A 15,476-nucleotide genomic window follows, 5' to 3' on the forward strand; every position below is an offset into this window, starting at 1 on the left:
GCTGTACAATGGGGTGCCGAGCCAGTGGCTGGCTTTGACGCGCTGCTAGATTGGAATCCGAGACATAAGAACCGCACAAAATTACCAAGTCCCACCTCCTCTCCCCGCCCCCGTCCCCGCCCTCTTTCGGAAAGCGCCTGCGCAGAAGCCGCCGGACCGCCCTCCACGATTCGAATCCGTATCCGCTCTTTTCGCTGCCTCGAAGACTCGGCGCTCGACAGGCGTCTACTAGCCTGTCTTCCGGTTTCGTCGCCGCCGCAGGCGCACCTGCCGAGTTCCGAGCGACCGATGGAGATGGCGGCCGCGGCTGTGTGAGGGACGGTGGAGGCCCGGGCCCGAGGACGGGACAGGCCTGCGTGTCCGCAGGAGCCCGGCCGGGTACAGAGGGTCAGGCCTAGTCTGAGGGACGGGGACACGACTCCTCCAGAACGGAGATGGGCGGGCCCTGTGGGTGTGGACCGTGTGTGGTTGTGGTGGGTGTGACGTGAGAGGTGGGAGATGCGGCTTTCAGGCCGTGCGTTTCGCTTGTGTGTGCTTGTGATGATTGGGCCCTGTGCGGTTACGCGGGGCATATACACTTGGGTTTGGTTGTGCAGCTGTGGGGGGAGTGGGTGGGTGCTTGTCTCCCGAGCGGTTGTGTTTGATTCTCTGGTTGTGTAAAGCTGAAGCGTTTGTGTTCTGAGTTCGTGTAGAGATGTTTGGAGTGTTTTGTGTGGTGTCTGTGCGGTGTGTGACGTTGTCATGTCTGCTCCACGGGGTTGAGTCGTTCGTGTTGTGTGTGGTCATGCGACGTGTGTATAATCGTGTTAGTTACGTGGGTTGTGGTTGTGTGCGGTCGTGAGGGCGGGTTGAGTGCGGCTGTGGGATATGTCGTCGATGCGGCATGTGGCGGGGTGACATTCGTGCTGGATGTACGGTTGCAGAACATGTAGGTTTTTGTTTTTGTTTTTTACTTTTTACGTGATTTAAGAGTGCAAGGGGCTTGCGTATGTGTTCAGTTACGGTTGTGGGGTCCGATTCGGTGGTTTCTTTATGGTGTATGCTTAGTTATACGATTTTGGAGTTCATTCATTTGTTCGTTCTTTCATGGAGCTTTATTGTGCTTCTTCATTGTGTGTGCCAGGTACTGTGCTAAACCTTGGGGAGACGGCGAAGGGGAAAACATACAGAGTTTGTGCCCTCCCAGATTTTTCAGTCTTACTTGGTCACTTCACGTATGTACCTGCGGTTATAAATTGAGATGAGTGCTGTGAAGGAGAAGTCCATTCTGATGCTCTGAGTAAGAGGCATTTATTTGAGGAAGTGAGGTTTGGGTTTGGGCTGAGGCGTGAAGGGTGGTTTTGTGGCATGGATGTGGTGGGCTTTGTGTTTGATTTGTGGTCGTTTGGGGTGAGTGCATGGGAAGAAAGGGCGCTGTCACAGTCAGCATCAGATGAACCACTGGCTGGGGAGGGAAGAGGCCAGACCTAGAGCTACTATATTTCAGTGGAAAATGTATGAAGTCACTGGGTTTCTTAACTAGAGGGGAAAAATAGGGTCCTGGTGTCTCATTTGTTTATTTTCTGAGTTGCTGCCACCCTTCAGCTTTGAGGACCAGGCAGTCCCTCCTCAGTGGTCTTCTACAGTCCATCCAAAGCTGAGGGTCACACATCCCCCCTCACTATATACTGTGGCTTGTAGCCCCAGGTTCTTGGGGAGAAATTTCTCTGCTTTTGTGGAATGGTTTTGTCTCAATTTCTCTTGTGAGTGAGAGTCTTGATGAGGTGACATTGGAAGTGACTTTGCCATGGGCCAGTAAGACAGAGAATGTAACTTATTAAGCCCTGAAATGTTTAGACACCAAAGCCTTTTATTTATTTATTTACTTACTTTTTTGAGACAGAGTTTCGCTCTTGTTGCCCAGGCTGGAGTGCAATGGCGTGATGTCAGCTCACTGCAACTTCTGCCTCCTGGGTTCAAGCATTTCTCCTGCCTCAGTCCCCCCACTAGCTAGGATTACAGGCGCCTACTGGCTAATTTTTGTATTTTTAGTAGAGATGGGATTTCACCATGTTGGCCAGGCTGGTCTTGAACCCCTGACCTCAGGTGATCCGCCTGCCTTGGCCTGCCAAAGTGCTGGGATTACAGGCATGAGCCACCATGCCTGGCCAGCCTTTTATTTTTGAAGCAGTGAGAACATCAGGTTTGCTACTTAACTGTCACCTACTGGCTTATAAGATCTGTCAGGGTGCAGTGGCGCACACCTGTAATCTCAGCAGTTTGGGAGGCTCAGGCAGGAGGATTGCTTGAGGCCAGGAGTTAGAGACCCGCCTGGGAAACACAGAAAGAACCTGTTTCTATAAATAATTTAAAAACTAGCTGGGTGTGATGGCACACTTCTATAGTCCCAGCTTCTTGGGAGGCTGAGGCAGGAGGATCACTTGAATCCGAAAGTCGAGGCTGTTGTGAGCAATTATAGCTCACTAGGTGACAGAGCAAGATGCTGTCTCTTAAAAAAAAAATCTAGTAAGCCCATTAGAGATAAGTGCTCCACAAATATAAATTTTTTCTTTTTGACTAGTAGGTTTCTAATGTTTCTCTTTAACTGACGTTAGGAATTTTGGTTTTTTTTTATGTTTTTATGGGAGATACTATGTCTTCATCTTTGCATTTCTAACACAGGTGTCTTACAAGTATCAAGAACTTAATATATGTGGTTGAATAAACAATCAAGGTAAACAGCATCAAGTAAAAACTTCTGCTTGTTGATAAGTACTTCAGACATTCCCCCAGTGGCTAAAGTGGCATATGAATTACGAAGTTGGGTCATTTGGAATGAATGTAAGAGAATTGCCAAGGTATTATTTGCTTATTTCAAGAATCTGGGTTTCCCACTTAATTGAGTTGTTGTTGTCCAGTGATGTTTTCATGTCTTAGGTTTTACAGCTTGCTTGGTCTAAGGATTTGAGAAAGAGTTTGTTTTCTCAAACTTGCACTGAACAAACATTAAGTACCCTGTTGAACTGTGAAAAGAATGAAGAAAATACTCAAATGCTACCAGTTTGCCTGAATTGGCTTTTTTCCCTTCTTCTTTTCTTTCTTAGGCTCCTCCTATTCCAGAGAGGAAACCTCATTCAGGGCCATGAGGCTACTTCCTCACCGTCTGTGTGCTGCTTAAGCTAATGCTGTGGGAACTATGATTCCTTGGGAGGAATCAAGTTGACTCTTGGCATGAGATCCCTGCCTTCCTAGGGTTGAGAGCGACACCGCCATGGCTTCTCTGGATGACCCAGGGGAAGTGAGGGAGGGCTTCCTCTGCCCTCTGTGCCTGAAGGATCTGCAGTCTTTCTATCAGCTTCACTCACATTATGAGGAAGAACACTCGGGCGAAGACCGTGATGTCAAAGGGCAAATTAAAAGTAAGAGGCAAGGACCTTGCTGGGTCATATATATACTATATAGGACCTTGCCTATACCCTGCTGTCATTGAGAGCTTTAACTCACGGGATAGTTCTCATCAGCTTCAGTGTTGCCACGGGAATATGATAATAGTAGTAGCAAACAAATGACTAGTGTTTGTCATGTGCCAGGCATTTTCAGAGTCTCCCTGTTTATTTATTTCATTTAATCCTCACAATAACTGTGTGGCTGTGAGCCACATTTTGCACCAGACACAAAGAGATTAGATAACTTATCTAAAGCCACTCAGTGAAACACAGTTTGACTTTGAATCTAGTAAATGTAATTGCTGTGATCTGGCTTGACTATTCTCTAACTACTAGCCTAATAGAATTTGGAGAAGAATTTCTTCCTTTGCTATGATGATGGAGGCACATTATGCACCCATTTTACCTGTCACAAATTTAAGCCTACCCACCATCCTTCCTTCCCCAACTGGTATCTTGCCCTCTGTAGCCCAGAAAAAGGAAAGTCGTAGTTGAAAAACAAAAGAAACAATCTGAAAACCTTGGTTTTTGAGCTTCCAAGAGCTCAGATCTGAGAGAGTTGTGGAAAGAATTTTTCAAAGGTACTTTTGACTATACATATGTTTATTGTATTTCCTGGACATCAAATTCTAACCTCCAGATAAGATGCTTCTCCTCTGGGCAGGCACAGTGGCTTATGTTTCTATTCCCAGCACTTTGGGAGGCCAGTGTGGGTGGATCACTTGAGCTCAGGAGTTCAAGACCAGCCTGGGCAACATCGCGAAACCCACCTCACAAAAAAATTTAAAAAAAAACTAGCCGGATGTGATGGTGCACGCCTGTTGCCCCAGCTACTCAGGAGACTGAGGTAGGAGGATCGCTTGAGCCCAGGGAGGTCAAGGCTGTAGTGAGTGATGATCGTGCCACTGTTGCCGGGGCAACAGAGAGAGAGAGACCCTTTCACACACACACACACACACACACACACACACACACACACACACAAAACAAAGATGCTGCTCCTCTGGAACTTATTTTTGTAGTTTTCAGCTAACTTGCTTCTCACAGCTGGCAGCATTTCTGAAGGCCATGAGATTGAAAAGTTCTGGATGCTGTATTCATAGTCTTTATTGGGAGGGAAAGAAAGGAATGACCATGTATTTCTAAGTGTGCTTTGGCTTTCTGACAGGTGACTCATATGTACTTTGTAATCACATAGTTGTCCCTAGAGTCCCACTCTATCTCACTTTTCTGTTCAGTAAAAAAGAGTTTCTAAAAGCATAAACAGTTGCAACTTCTATCCAAAAACAACAAAGGCAAACATTTCTGAAATCCTGAGGGCTATGGTGGATGAGGTGGCTTCTGGCTGTAGAGCAGAGCCAAAACTATTAGGAGGGGAAAAAAATGCTGTGCTTTATAGTTTTTAGAGTTTCTTTCACAGACATTATTATTTCATCTGACTCTCCTAACAACTCTGCAAGAAGGTGATTGGTCTTATTTTATAGATAGTAAGTGAAGTGAGGCTCAAGAGATGTTGAGTTACTTATCCACGGTCACACAGGAATTGCAGAGCTAGGCCTGGAATGTAGGTCTTCTATCATCTCTATGTCCAGTGCTGCCGTTTGCATGTGACATCACAGGGTGAGAGGCCCCGTGTTTCAATCACAGCGTGCATTGCAGCTTCCTGGAGGAAATGAAGCAAAAACAAAACTGAAAAACCTGATTATGTAAGTTTCCTTTGCCAACCAAAGGAAGAGCCTCCATCATTTTCAACTAGCTTCCAGTCTTGGTGTCAGCTGAACTAAGTCATATACAATGCCATTGCTAAAACTGGTGATGCCAGTGGGTAGAGAGGTTAGAGAATGTTCCCCGATTCCTTCACTGACCCTTTTTTAAGAGGAAGAGTGTTTAAGGTTATTTAGAGAATACAGATACGGGAATCTATTTAAGGAATACTAAATAGAATGGAAATTTTGTGCCTTGTGAAAGAAACTTGAAAGGATCCTTGGCTGGGCACAGTGACTCACACCTGTAATCCCAGCGCTTTGGGAGGCCATGGCGGGAGGATCGCTTCAGCTTAGGAGTTTGAGAACAGCCTGGGCAACATAGATCCTGTCTGTACCAAAAAAAAAAAAAAAGAGAAATAAAAAAAAATTTTTTTTTTTAGTTAGCTGGGTATGATGACATGCACTTGTAGTCCTAGCCACTTGGGAGTCTGAAGCAGAAGGATCCCTTGAGCCCAGAAGGTTGAAGCTGCAGTGAGCCATGATTATGCCACTGCACTCCAGCCTGGGCAGCAGAGTGAAACTTTGACTCAAAAACAAAAAACAAAATAAAGTTACTTCAGCCAGGTGCAGTGGCTCACGCCTGTAATTCTAGTACTTTGGGAGGCCAGGGCAGGAGGATTGCTTGAGCCCAGGAGACCAGACTGGGCAACATAGCGAGACCATCTCTACAAAAAAATTATTTTAAAAAATTAGCCAGTCATAGTGGCACTCACTGGTAGTCCCAATTACCCAGGAGGCTGAGGTGGGAGGATCGCTTCAGCTTGGGAGATCAAGGCTGTCACATTCTAGCCTGAGCAACAGAGTGAAACTGTCTCAAAAAAAAGAAAGAAAAGATCCTCTTGGTTTTCCCTTTATCTCCCACCCTGCCCTACCCCCTACATCTCTACCTCTAGTACTACTAATGATCATATCTTTAGTTAGAAAGGAATTCTTGATTATGTTGCAGTTTTCTGCATTTCAGAATCAGGAAAGTAAAGTTTTAAGGATTGACATGAAAGGTTTTTTGAAAAGCCCTTTAGAAAGCAGATTACCTCTCCATTTGGTCTTTTGATTCTTAGAAATGTTATGACATAGTTAGTTTTAGGCAAGTGAAAAGTTAAAGCCAAAAGAGTGAACCTTAGTATTAGTTTTTGGGGGCAGTTCAAAAAAGAAAAGATAGACTAGTCATTAGTAAAAAGTTTGTGGATTCGAGACCCAGTCCTGGTTCAGCTCCAGTTTAGCCCATTTTCAGTAAGTAGAAGAAAAGATAGCTGAAAATTGACTGTGGCTTCTTGCTTTGTTATTGTTTTTAAAAATATATGGGATTATTCTTAATTGACCTCCTGTGGAAGGGCTCTGTCCATTCTGGGAAGATTGCCAGGTAGTTTTGCTGTCTCCTAATGTGGTTAATGGTGTAGATTGCCTGTTTAACCTGATACTCTAGTCTTGTTTGCAAAAATGAATTGTTATTTGCTAACTCACATTCCTGTTTGCTAGACCCTTTGTACACATCAGGCAGTTTCCTCTCCCCTGTTACTAGAAAAGACTACTTTAGGCCAGGGACAGTGGCTCATGCCTTTAATCCCAGCACTTTGGGAGGCTGAGGTGGGTGGATCACCTGAGGCCAGGAGTTTGAGACCAGCCTGGCCAACGTGGTGAAACCCTGTCTCTACAAAAAAAAAATACAAAAATTAGCTGGGTGTGTTGGCATATGCCTGTAATCCCAGCTGCTTGGGAGACTGAGGTAGGAGCATCCCTTGAACCCCTGGGAGTCAAAGGTTGCAGTGAGCTGAGATAGCTGCCATTGCATTCCAGCTTGGGTGACAAGAGTGAAACCCTGTCTTAAAAAAAAAACTACTTTAGTGCATTTTAAAGGATGTCCTTTTGTTTTGGTATTTTTCCAGTTTGGACAAAGCTGTCCCACAGTGACCAATAATCAGAAAGTTTGCTTATTGGCTCGACTGTATTAAAAGAAGACGAGTGTATTCTTATCAATCTCACCCTCTGCCTGCGAGCCTAGGCAATATCTCTCCAAAAAAAAAAATTTTTTTTTAATTACCTAGTTATGGTGGTGCACACCTGTGATCCCCAGCTACTTAGGAGACTGAGGCAAGAGGATCGCTTGAGCCCAGGAGATCAAGGCTGCAGTGAGCTATGATTGTGCCACTGTACTCCAGCCTGGGTGACAGAGTGAGACCCTGTCTCTAAAAAATAAATAAATAAAAGGTAAAAGTAATGATATCATTTTATATTCAGTCTGATATTTTCTACTAGATTCTGGTAGAAGAAAGGGGTAGCATTCATCCAAGATTAAAGAACATTCATGAGAGAGCGAGAGCGACTTAGAACTGAGAATTCTTTTTTTGCCCCCGCCAGCTGATTGTTCAGTTTAACAGGTGGTTCTCTTCACCAGCACAGGTGGCAGAACCCATGTTCTGCAGAGGCATAGTTTGTGAATCAGCACTAGCTGGGGAGAGCTGGAGCTCTCATTTCAGACACATGAGGTGTCTACTTCCAGCCCTGCTGTTATCTGTAAGCTTTGTGATCTTGGGTGAAGCAAGTTCTTCCCCGTCTTTGATGTCGTTTCCTCATTTGTAAGTAGGGCTGTTACCTGCCTTATAACATTGTGAGCATGAACTGGCATGATGTATTTGCAAGCACTTTGCATTGTGCCGGGTACATACAAGGTCTAAATATAGGAAATGTTCATTTTCTCTTCTTACCAAATCTGGTTCTGTTTGTGTTATGTTGTAGATGTTATATCTGTTTCTTGAAGCTTTTTGCAAATATTCTCACATGCATTCAATAAGTGCGTGGGCAGTAGTGGGGAAGGAAGAACTCTGTGTCTGGTTAAGCCTATGGGCAACACCAGTCCAGGGATGGAGGTTTAGCTGAATCCCATCCTGGAGGTAAATGAGAAGAATTTACTCATGAGTTTCTGGGGTAAATTAATTAGTACTATAGAACTTGGTTTTTAAAAAACTTTATTTTAATTGAGGTATAGTTTTTAAGTGTACACTTTTATTTTATTTTAAATTTTTTTTCTTTTCTTTTTTTTTTTTTTGGTGACAGGATCTCATTCTGGTTGCCCAGGCTGGAGTGCAGTGGCACAATCTCAGCTCACTGCATCCTCGACCTCCTGGGCTCAGGTGATTCTCACACCTCAGCCTCCCAAGTAGCTGGGACTACAGGTGCATGCCACCACAGCCAGCTAGTTTTTTGTATTTTTAGTAGAGATGGGGTTTTATCATGTTGCCCAAGCTGGCTTGAATTCCTGGACTCAAGTAATTCGCCTCCCTTGTGGGATTACAGGTGTGAACCACTGTGCCTGGCCCAATTCAAAAAGTTTTAAAAAATGTATATACCCACTTAACCACCACTCCAATTAAGATAAAGAAGAAAACACTTCCATCACCCTGTTTTCCTCATCAAATTTGATTTTAGCACTTTTATTTAATTGTGCTCTTAAGTTTGGCAATGAGCAGTAATTTAGCCCATATTTCGGCCACCTAAACCAATTTAATGCTAATACTGACTAACCAGTGTACTGCTCTGTGGTATTTGTAGTATAGTGTTTGTGTGCTTGTTCCTGCATTTTACTTGGGATCTGAATATTTCTGGTGCATTTTTAAACAAATGATAATTATTTTGTTAACTCTTGTTTTTTGAGATTTCTTTTGACTCTTTACTGGGCGTTCTTCATGGTTCATTTGTATTATTTGTTCCATTTTTCAAGGTCTTGTCCAGAAGGCTAAGAAAGCAAAGGACAGGTTGTTGAAACGAGAAGGGGATGATCGAGCAGAATCAGGGACCCAAGGATATGAGTCTTTCAGCTATGGAGGGGTTGATCCTTACATGTGGGAACCCCAGGAGCTTGGTAAGAAAATTCATTTATTCATTCAGCAAGTGGTTATTGAGCATCTGCTATGTTCTAGGTAAAGTTTTAAAAGTTGAGGAGGCATCAGTAAACCATAATGGTCTGAGCTTCTAATGGACCTTATGCCCTTGTTGAGGGGAGAAAATGGAAGAGAACCAACTGAGCATCCACTTTGTGTTAGGCATTACATTAAATGCTTTATACCCGTGGTCTCGTTAGATCTTCACTGCACCTCATGAGAACCTGCCCAGGGACAAACAGTGAGTAAACTGCAGAAGTGGGGTATGAATCCATATCTCTCGGACATCAGCCTAGGCACAGAGTCCATTAACGAATCTTTCCTCTCACATAGGACATTATCTGCCCAGTGACAGGCACTGGGTTATGCAGCTTACTTTTTTGAATAATTATAGTACCATCTACCTACTTTCACGTTTCTGGGATGATAAAAATTCTCTAAAATTTATTGTGATGATTGTACAACTCTTAAAATCCTAAAAACCACTGAATTTGCTTTAAATGGTGTATGTATGTGAATTATATCTCAATAAACCTATTTATCATGCCACACACACTTAGTTGAACTATCTAATCTTACGTATCTGTGTTTTTGTTTTTTTGTGGTTTTTTTTGAGACAGAGACTCACTGGGTCGCCCAGGCTGGAGTCCAGGGCTCCATCATGGCTCACTGCATTCCAGGCTCAAGTGATCCTCCTCAGTAGCTGAGGCTACTGCTGCACACCATCACACCTCGCTAATTTTTGTATTTTTTGTAGAAACAGGGTCCTTTTTTGCCCAGGCTGGTCTCGAACTCCTGGGCTCAAGTGACCCGCCCATCTCAGCCTCCCAGAGTGATGGGATTACAGGTGTGAGCTACTATACTTGCCTACATATCCTTTAACCATCTAATGATAACAGTCATTAATATAATAAAATATTTTCTGTCCATGAAATGGGTAATTATTCCTTTATTTATTAATTATTCCCTTGTGATTTATTAAATTTTCATGTTTATGATCTTGTTCACCTTTCACAAAAGCCTTGTGAAGTAATGATCCTTTTTCCCATTTATAGATGAGGAAACTGGAGCTCTAAGAAGGAAAGCGAAATTCACCCAGGCTTATCTACTGTACCTTTTTAGTGCCGTTATAGAAGATGTCTCTTTGAATAAGGAAAGTCCTACAACTGTGCTGTCCATTCAGTAGCCACCAGTCATGGGCTACTTAGTTTAAATAGATTAAAATGAAATAAAATTAAAAGTCACTTCTGTACCACACACTAACTACATTTTAAATGTTCTATGTCCACTTGTGGCTATTTGCTACTGTATTGGAGAATGGAGAAAATTGCTTTGAAAATAATACTATACAGCCGGGCGTGGTGGCTCACGCCTGTAATTCCCCAGCACTTTGGGAGGTTGAGGCGGGTAGATCACAACGTCAGGAGTTCAAGACCAGCCTGGCCAATATGGTGACACCCTGTATCTACTAAAAATACAAAAAATTTAGCCAGGCATGGTGGCACATGCCTGTAATCCCAGGTACTCAGGAGGCTGAGGCAGGAGAATTGCTTGAATCCGGGAGGCGGAGGTTGCAGTGGGCCAAGATTGCGCCATTGCCCTCCAGCCTGGGTGACAGAGTGAGACTCTGTCTCAAAAAAAAAAAAGAATAATACTATACATATGTAATTATGAGATACATATGAAAGCCAATCCAAAACACGAAGGAGAAATTTTGGACACATGAATTCTTATTAGCTTTGTTTCATGATTGCCCATGTGAGATTACTGGGGTGATTTTCTGATTAAGTTGCCAGTTGCAGCAACTGAAGACAGTCACAAATTGTAGAAGGTCAAGTAAATGGCAAATTTTGTAAGTTAATATTTATTTATGATAGCTTGTTTGTGATACCTTGTTTCATGATTGCCAATGTGAGATTACTAGGGATTTTCTGATTAAGTTGCCAGTTGCAGTAACTGAAGTTACAAATTGTAGGTTAAATGAATGGCAAATTTTAGTAGTTAATATTTATGGTCACCCCTAAGAATTCTAAACTAAAGTTTAATTAGATGTTAGAGTATGATTAGGGTAGAAAAGACATGTGGATGGTTAAGAGTATAGCATGTGTGGCCAGGTGCAGTGGCTCACCTGTAATCCCAGCACTTTGGGAGGCCAAGGCAGGTTGATCACATGAGGCCAGGAGTTTGAGACCAGTTTGGCCAATGTGGTGAAACTCTGTCTCTACTAAAAATACAAAAATTAGCCGGGCATGGTGGCACATGTGTGTAATCCAAGTTACTTGGGAGACTGAGGCATGAGAATCGCTTGAACCTGGGAGGTGGGGATTGCAGTGAACCAAGAGATTTTGCCACTGCACTCCAACCAGGATGACAGGGTGAGACTCTTGTCTCAAAAATAAGTAAATAGAAAGAGTATAACGTGGAGATGCTGATCGAAGGATACAAAATTTCAGTCGGGAGGAATAAGTCGAGAGATCTGTTGTACAAGGTGCTGATTTATAGTTTTTTGTTTGTTTGTTTTTCTGAGATGGAGTCTTCCTCTGTCACCGAGGCTGGAGTGTGCTGCTGTGATCTTGGCTCACTGCAACCTTTGCCTCTGGGTTCAATTCTCGTGCCTCAGCAACCTGAGTAGCTGGGACTACAGGCGTGCACCACCATGCCCAGCTAATTTTTGTATTTTTGGTAGAGACAGGGTTTTACCATGTTGGTCAGACTGGTCTTGAACTCCTGGCCTCAAATGTTCCACGCTCCTCGGCCTTCCAAAGTGCTGGGATTACAGGCATGAGCCACTGCACCTGGCCTGATTATAGTTAATGAAAATATCTTGTATTCTTGGAAGTCAGTGAGAGTAGACTTTGTGTTGTCACCACAAAAAGTGATAAGTATATGAGGTAATGCATATGGTAATTAGCTAGTTTAGCCATTTCCCAATGTATAAATATTTCAAAACATGTTGTACACGGTGAATATATGCAATTTTTATTTGGCAATTAAATTTTTTTTTTAAAAGCATGGCATGTGACAAATTCTGTTACACTACAGTTTATAAGTGAATAGGTGATCATTGGGAAGGAGACATACATTGAGTGCCGGGAGGGTTGAGGGCAATGTTTCTGGAACAGGTGAGACTGAGCAGGGGATATTTCAGGTTACTCGGACAGTAAGCTTTTTGTGTTGCAGACATTTGTCCTGGGTTTTGGCTGCTGGACTGAGGAAGGTATCAGCTTAACTAGCTTCCACAAGGGAATCTATTAGCATTTACATTTTTTTGGCCATTTTGAGAATTGTCTTTATCCTGAGGAAAAACCATATTGTATCAAATTTATAAATTATAAAACAGTAAGATAATTCAAAAATTTTTAAATCGCCCATAATGTTACCACCCGGTTTATTTAACATTGGCATGAGAGTCAGTTAAGACTTTACAAATTTTAACTTACTTAATCATCGTAACAACTCTGTGAAGTACATACCGTTATTATTCCATTTGATAATTGAGTACTCTTACAGTTACAGAGATGTTAAGTAATTTGTCCAGGGTTACACAGTGTGTGGCAGAATTGAAACTTGAGCACAGGCTGACTCCAGAGTCCATGCTCTTTACTGTACTCTCAGGTCTCTCATATGGTACTTGGTGGCCTCCGAAGGTCACGGTTAACAATTCAGCAGATTTTCTTCCATTTGCTTTCCTGGTTTTTTAATTTTTGGTACGACTCTAAAATCTTAGAGTTTTTACTTGCTTTTGAAATTTTTTTTTTTTCTTTCTGAGATTGGTCTCACTCTGTCACCCAAGCTGGAGTACAGTGGTGGGATCATAACTCACTGAAGCCTCCAGCTCCTGAGCTCAAGCCATCTTCCCGCCTTGGCCTCCCAAGGAGCTGGGATTATAGGCGTACATGCCCATGCCTGGCTATTTTAATTTTTTTATTTTTTGGAGAGAGACGGGGTCTCGCTACATTGACCAGCCTGCTTTTGAAATTCATTGGGATAAGTGGCAAGGTAGAGAGGCTCCCTCAGAGAAACTATAAGTCATTTGTCTCCCTCCCTTCCTTCCCTCTAGGTGCTGTGAGAAGCCATCTTTCCGACTTCAAAAAACACCGAGCTGCTAGAATTGACCACTATGTTGTGGAAGTCAATAAATTAATAATCAGGTTAGAGAAGGTAAATTTTGTTGTCTTAAAACATTTTTTTCTGCAAATACACATTTGCTGGGAAAAAATAATCACATTTCTATCACATGTGTTGTGTATATCATATACAGCTGATGGTGGCAGAGGAACACCTTCTCTAGAGAGGTGCAGAGGATGTGGTGGACAGTTCTAGCCTGGGCCAGCATTCCTTAAGAGAATGGCCCAGGCTGACAAATTTGCCACATGCTCAGCTTCCCTTTTCCCACCTATGAATCCCACTCAGGTGCCAGAAAACCTTTCTTCCTTCAGATTCTTCTTTTGGGTGTCCCAGGCACAATCACCCAGTGAGGTGTAGTGTGTGATGGCAAACAAAGAAGCGGTGACCAGGTCTCACGGGTGTATTTTGATCCTGGATGTGCTTGTTGTGTGTAACCTGGATTGTGTGCTGGGCATAGTAGCAACCACAAGTACAGTTCTTTATGTGTACTTTGTAAGGCAGAAATATGTGGCCAGTTTTAGGGTCCAGGAGCACTGTGGAGAATGGAGAGTTTTCCATTGCTTTCAGTCACTGCCCCTACCCATCCTTGCCTACCCCTGATTATTGCTAAAAGGGGTAACTGACAATAAAGAGATTAGAAGTGGGTCATAGGAAGGGAGGTAGGTTCTAGATGTAAAACTAATAACCTGTCCCATGTGAAATTGCTTTTGTGATTTTGTGGAGTTGGGGATGACAGATGAGACTTGAGAAATCCAAATGTGCTTATTTCCTGCTTGATGTATTGGAAAATGTGGAGCATGTATACATCACCTGGTTAATTTCATTTGCAATATTTTCTCCCGGTCAGCTCACTGCGTTTGACAGAACAAATACTGAATCTGCAAAGATTCGAGGTAACTTTAAAACTTTGCTCACATTCATCTTACTATCTTTTTTCCCTGACCAAAGCTCTCTTTAAAAATGGCCTGCTTTCTTGTTGGTTTGCTCTTCCCAAAGCAATAGAAAAGTCTGTGGTGCCTTGGGTCAACGACCAGGATGTCCCTTTCTGTCCAGACTGTGGGAATAAGTTCAGCATCCGGAACCGCCGCCACCACTGCCGCCTCTGCGGGTCTATTATGTGCAAGAAGTGTATGGAGCTCATCAGCCTTCCCTTGGCAAGTAGGTGACTTGGAGGTGGGGCCCTGGACCCTCATCTTCTTTTGGGTCTAGCTTATTTGCTAATCACCACTGGGACCGTGGAACCTTTTTGTTACATTAATGGCTCATGGGAATCTTCATTCATTAAGTTGCTGATTCTGTGAAACCCACTACAGGCTAGGTACTATGCTAGGGGCGGATACAGTGGTCTATAACAGGGATTGGCAAACTTTGTAAGGATCAGATAGTAGATAAATTTAAGTTTTGTGGGCCACATATGGTTGCTGTGACATTTTTTCTTTCTTTAAACAACCTTTTAAAAATGTGAATACTAGACTGGGCACAGTGGCTCACGCCTGTAATCACAGCACTCTGGGAGGCCGAGGCAGGTGGATCACTTGAGGTCAGGAGTTCGAGACCAGCCTGGCCAACATGTTGAAATCCTGTCTCTATAAAAATACAAAAATTAGCCTGGTGTGGTGGCATGTGCCTGTAGTGCCACCTACTCAGGAGGCTGAAGCAGGAGAATTGCTTGAACCTGGGAGGCGGAGGCTGCAGTGAGCTGAGATTGAGCCACTGCACTCCATCCTGGGCGACCGAGTGAGACTCCCATCTCAAAATAAATAAATAAATAAAATAGCAATGTGAAAATTATACTTAGTTTGAGAGCCATATAGAAACAGCCTGCAGGCTGGACTTGGCTCACAGGTCATCTTTTGCCCATTTCTGGCCTATAAGCCTATAAGGCATTGTTCATTCTCCCAAGGAGTCTAGCATCTAGCAGGGGGCATAAACTCACAAATAAATAATTGCTTTCTAAAGAGAGATGTACAATGAAAGAGATTGTGTCAGGCACTCAGGAGAGGCTGACCAACTCTTTGTCTGCTCTGTTTGGAAGTGGCAAGTGTGATTTTGAGAAGAGGGTCTTGAATATAAACAGTGGGCTAGTCCCTTCCTGTGGGATAAGTCACACACAACTCACTGTCATATAGAAAAGACGAATATAATATGAGAGATGCTGAGTGCTGTGGGTTCAGGGACAGTGAGAGCATGGATGCTTAGGGCTGGGAGGTGATGTTCGAAAAGAGCCTTAAAAGATGAGTAGGATTGCAAAAGAGATGGAGAAAGGACATTTTAGGTAGAAT

The 15,476-nt window shown here is 43.2% G+C and overlaps 1 protein-coding gene across 10 annotated transcripts in view; it reads left to right on the forward strand.

The window, feature by feature from the left end:
* The first annotated feature begins 247 nt into the window (after nt 1-247).
* RBSN (rabenosyn, RAB effector) overlaps nt 248-15,476 on the forward strand; it is a 28,689-nt gene continuing 13,460 nt past the window's right edge. The window contains exons 1-8 of one of the 10 annotated variants that reach the window (XM_017946052.3): nt 257-378; nt 1,124-1,279; nt 2,662-2,837; nt 3,084-3,398; nt 8,907-9,047; nt 13,127-13,227; nt 14,042-14,087; nt 14,191-14,352. In XM_017946052.3, coding sequence (XP_017801541.1) covers nt 3,251-3,398; nt 8,907-9,047; nt 13,127-13,227; nt 14,042-14,087; nt 14,191-14,352 — 598 coding nt within the window. In that variant the 5' untranslated portion in view covers nt 257-378; nt 1,124-1,279; nt 2,662-2,837; nt 3,084-3,250. The other 9 variants (XM_017946053.3, XM_017946054.2, XM_017946057.3 and 6 more) reach the window with 9 other exon arrangements.

This window comes from Papio anubis, chromosome 2 (genome assembly GCF_008728515.1).
Source record: "Papio anubis isolate 15944 chromosome 2, Panubis1.0, whole genome shotgun sequence".
NCBI lineage: Eukaryota > Metazoa > Chordata > Mammalia > Primates > Cercopithecidae > Papio > Papio anubis.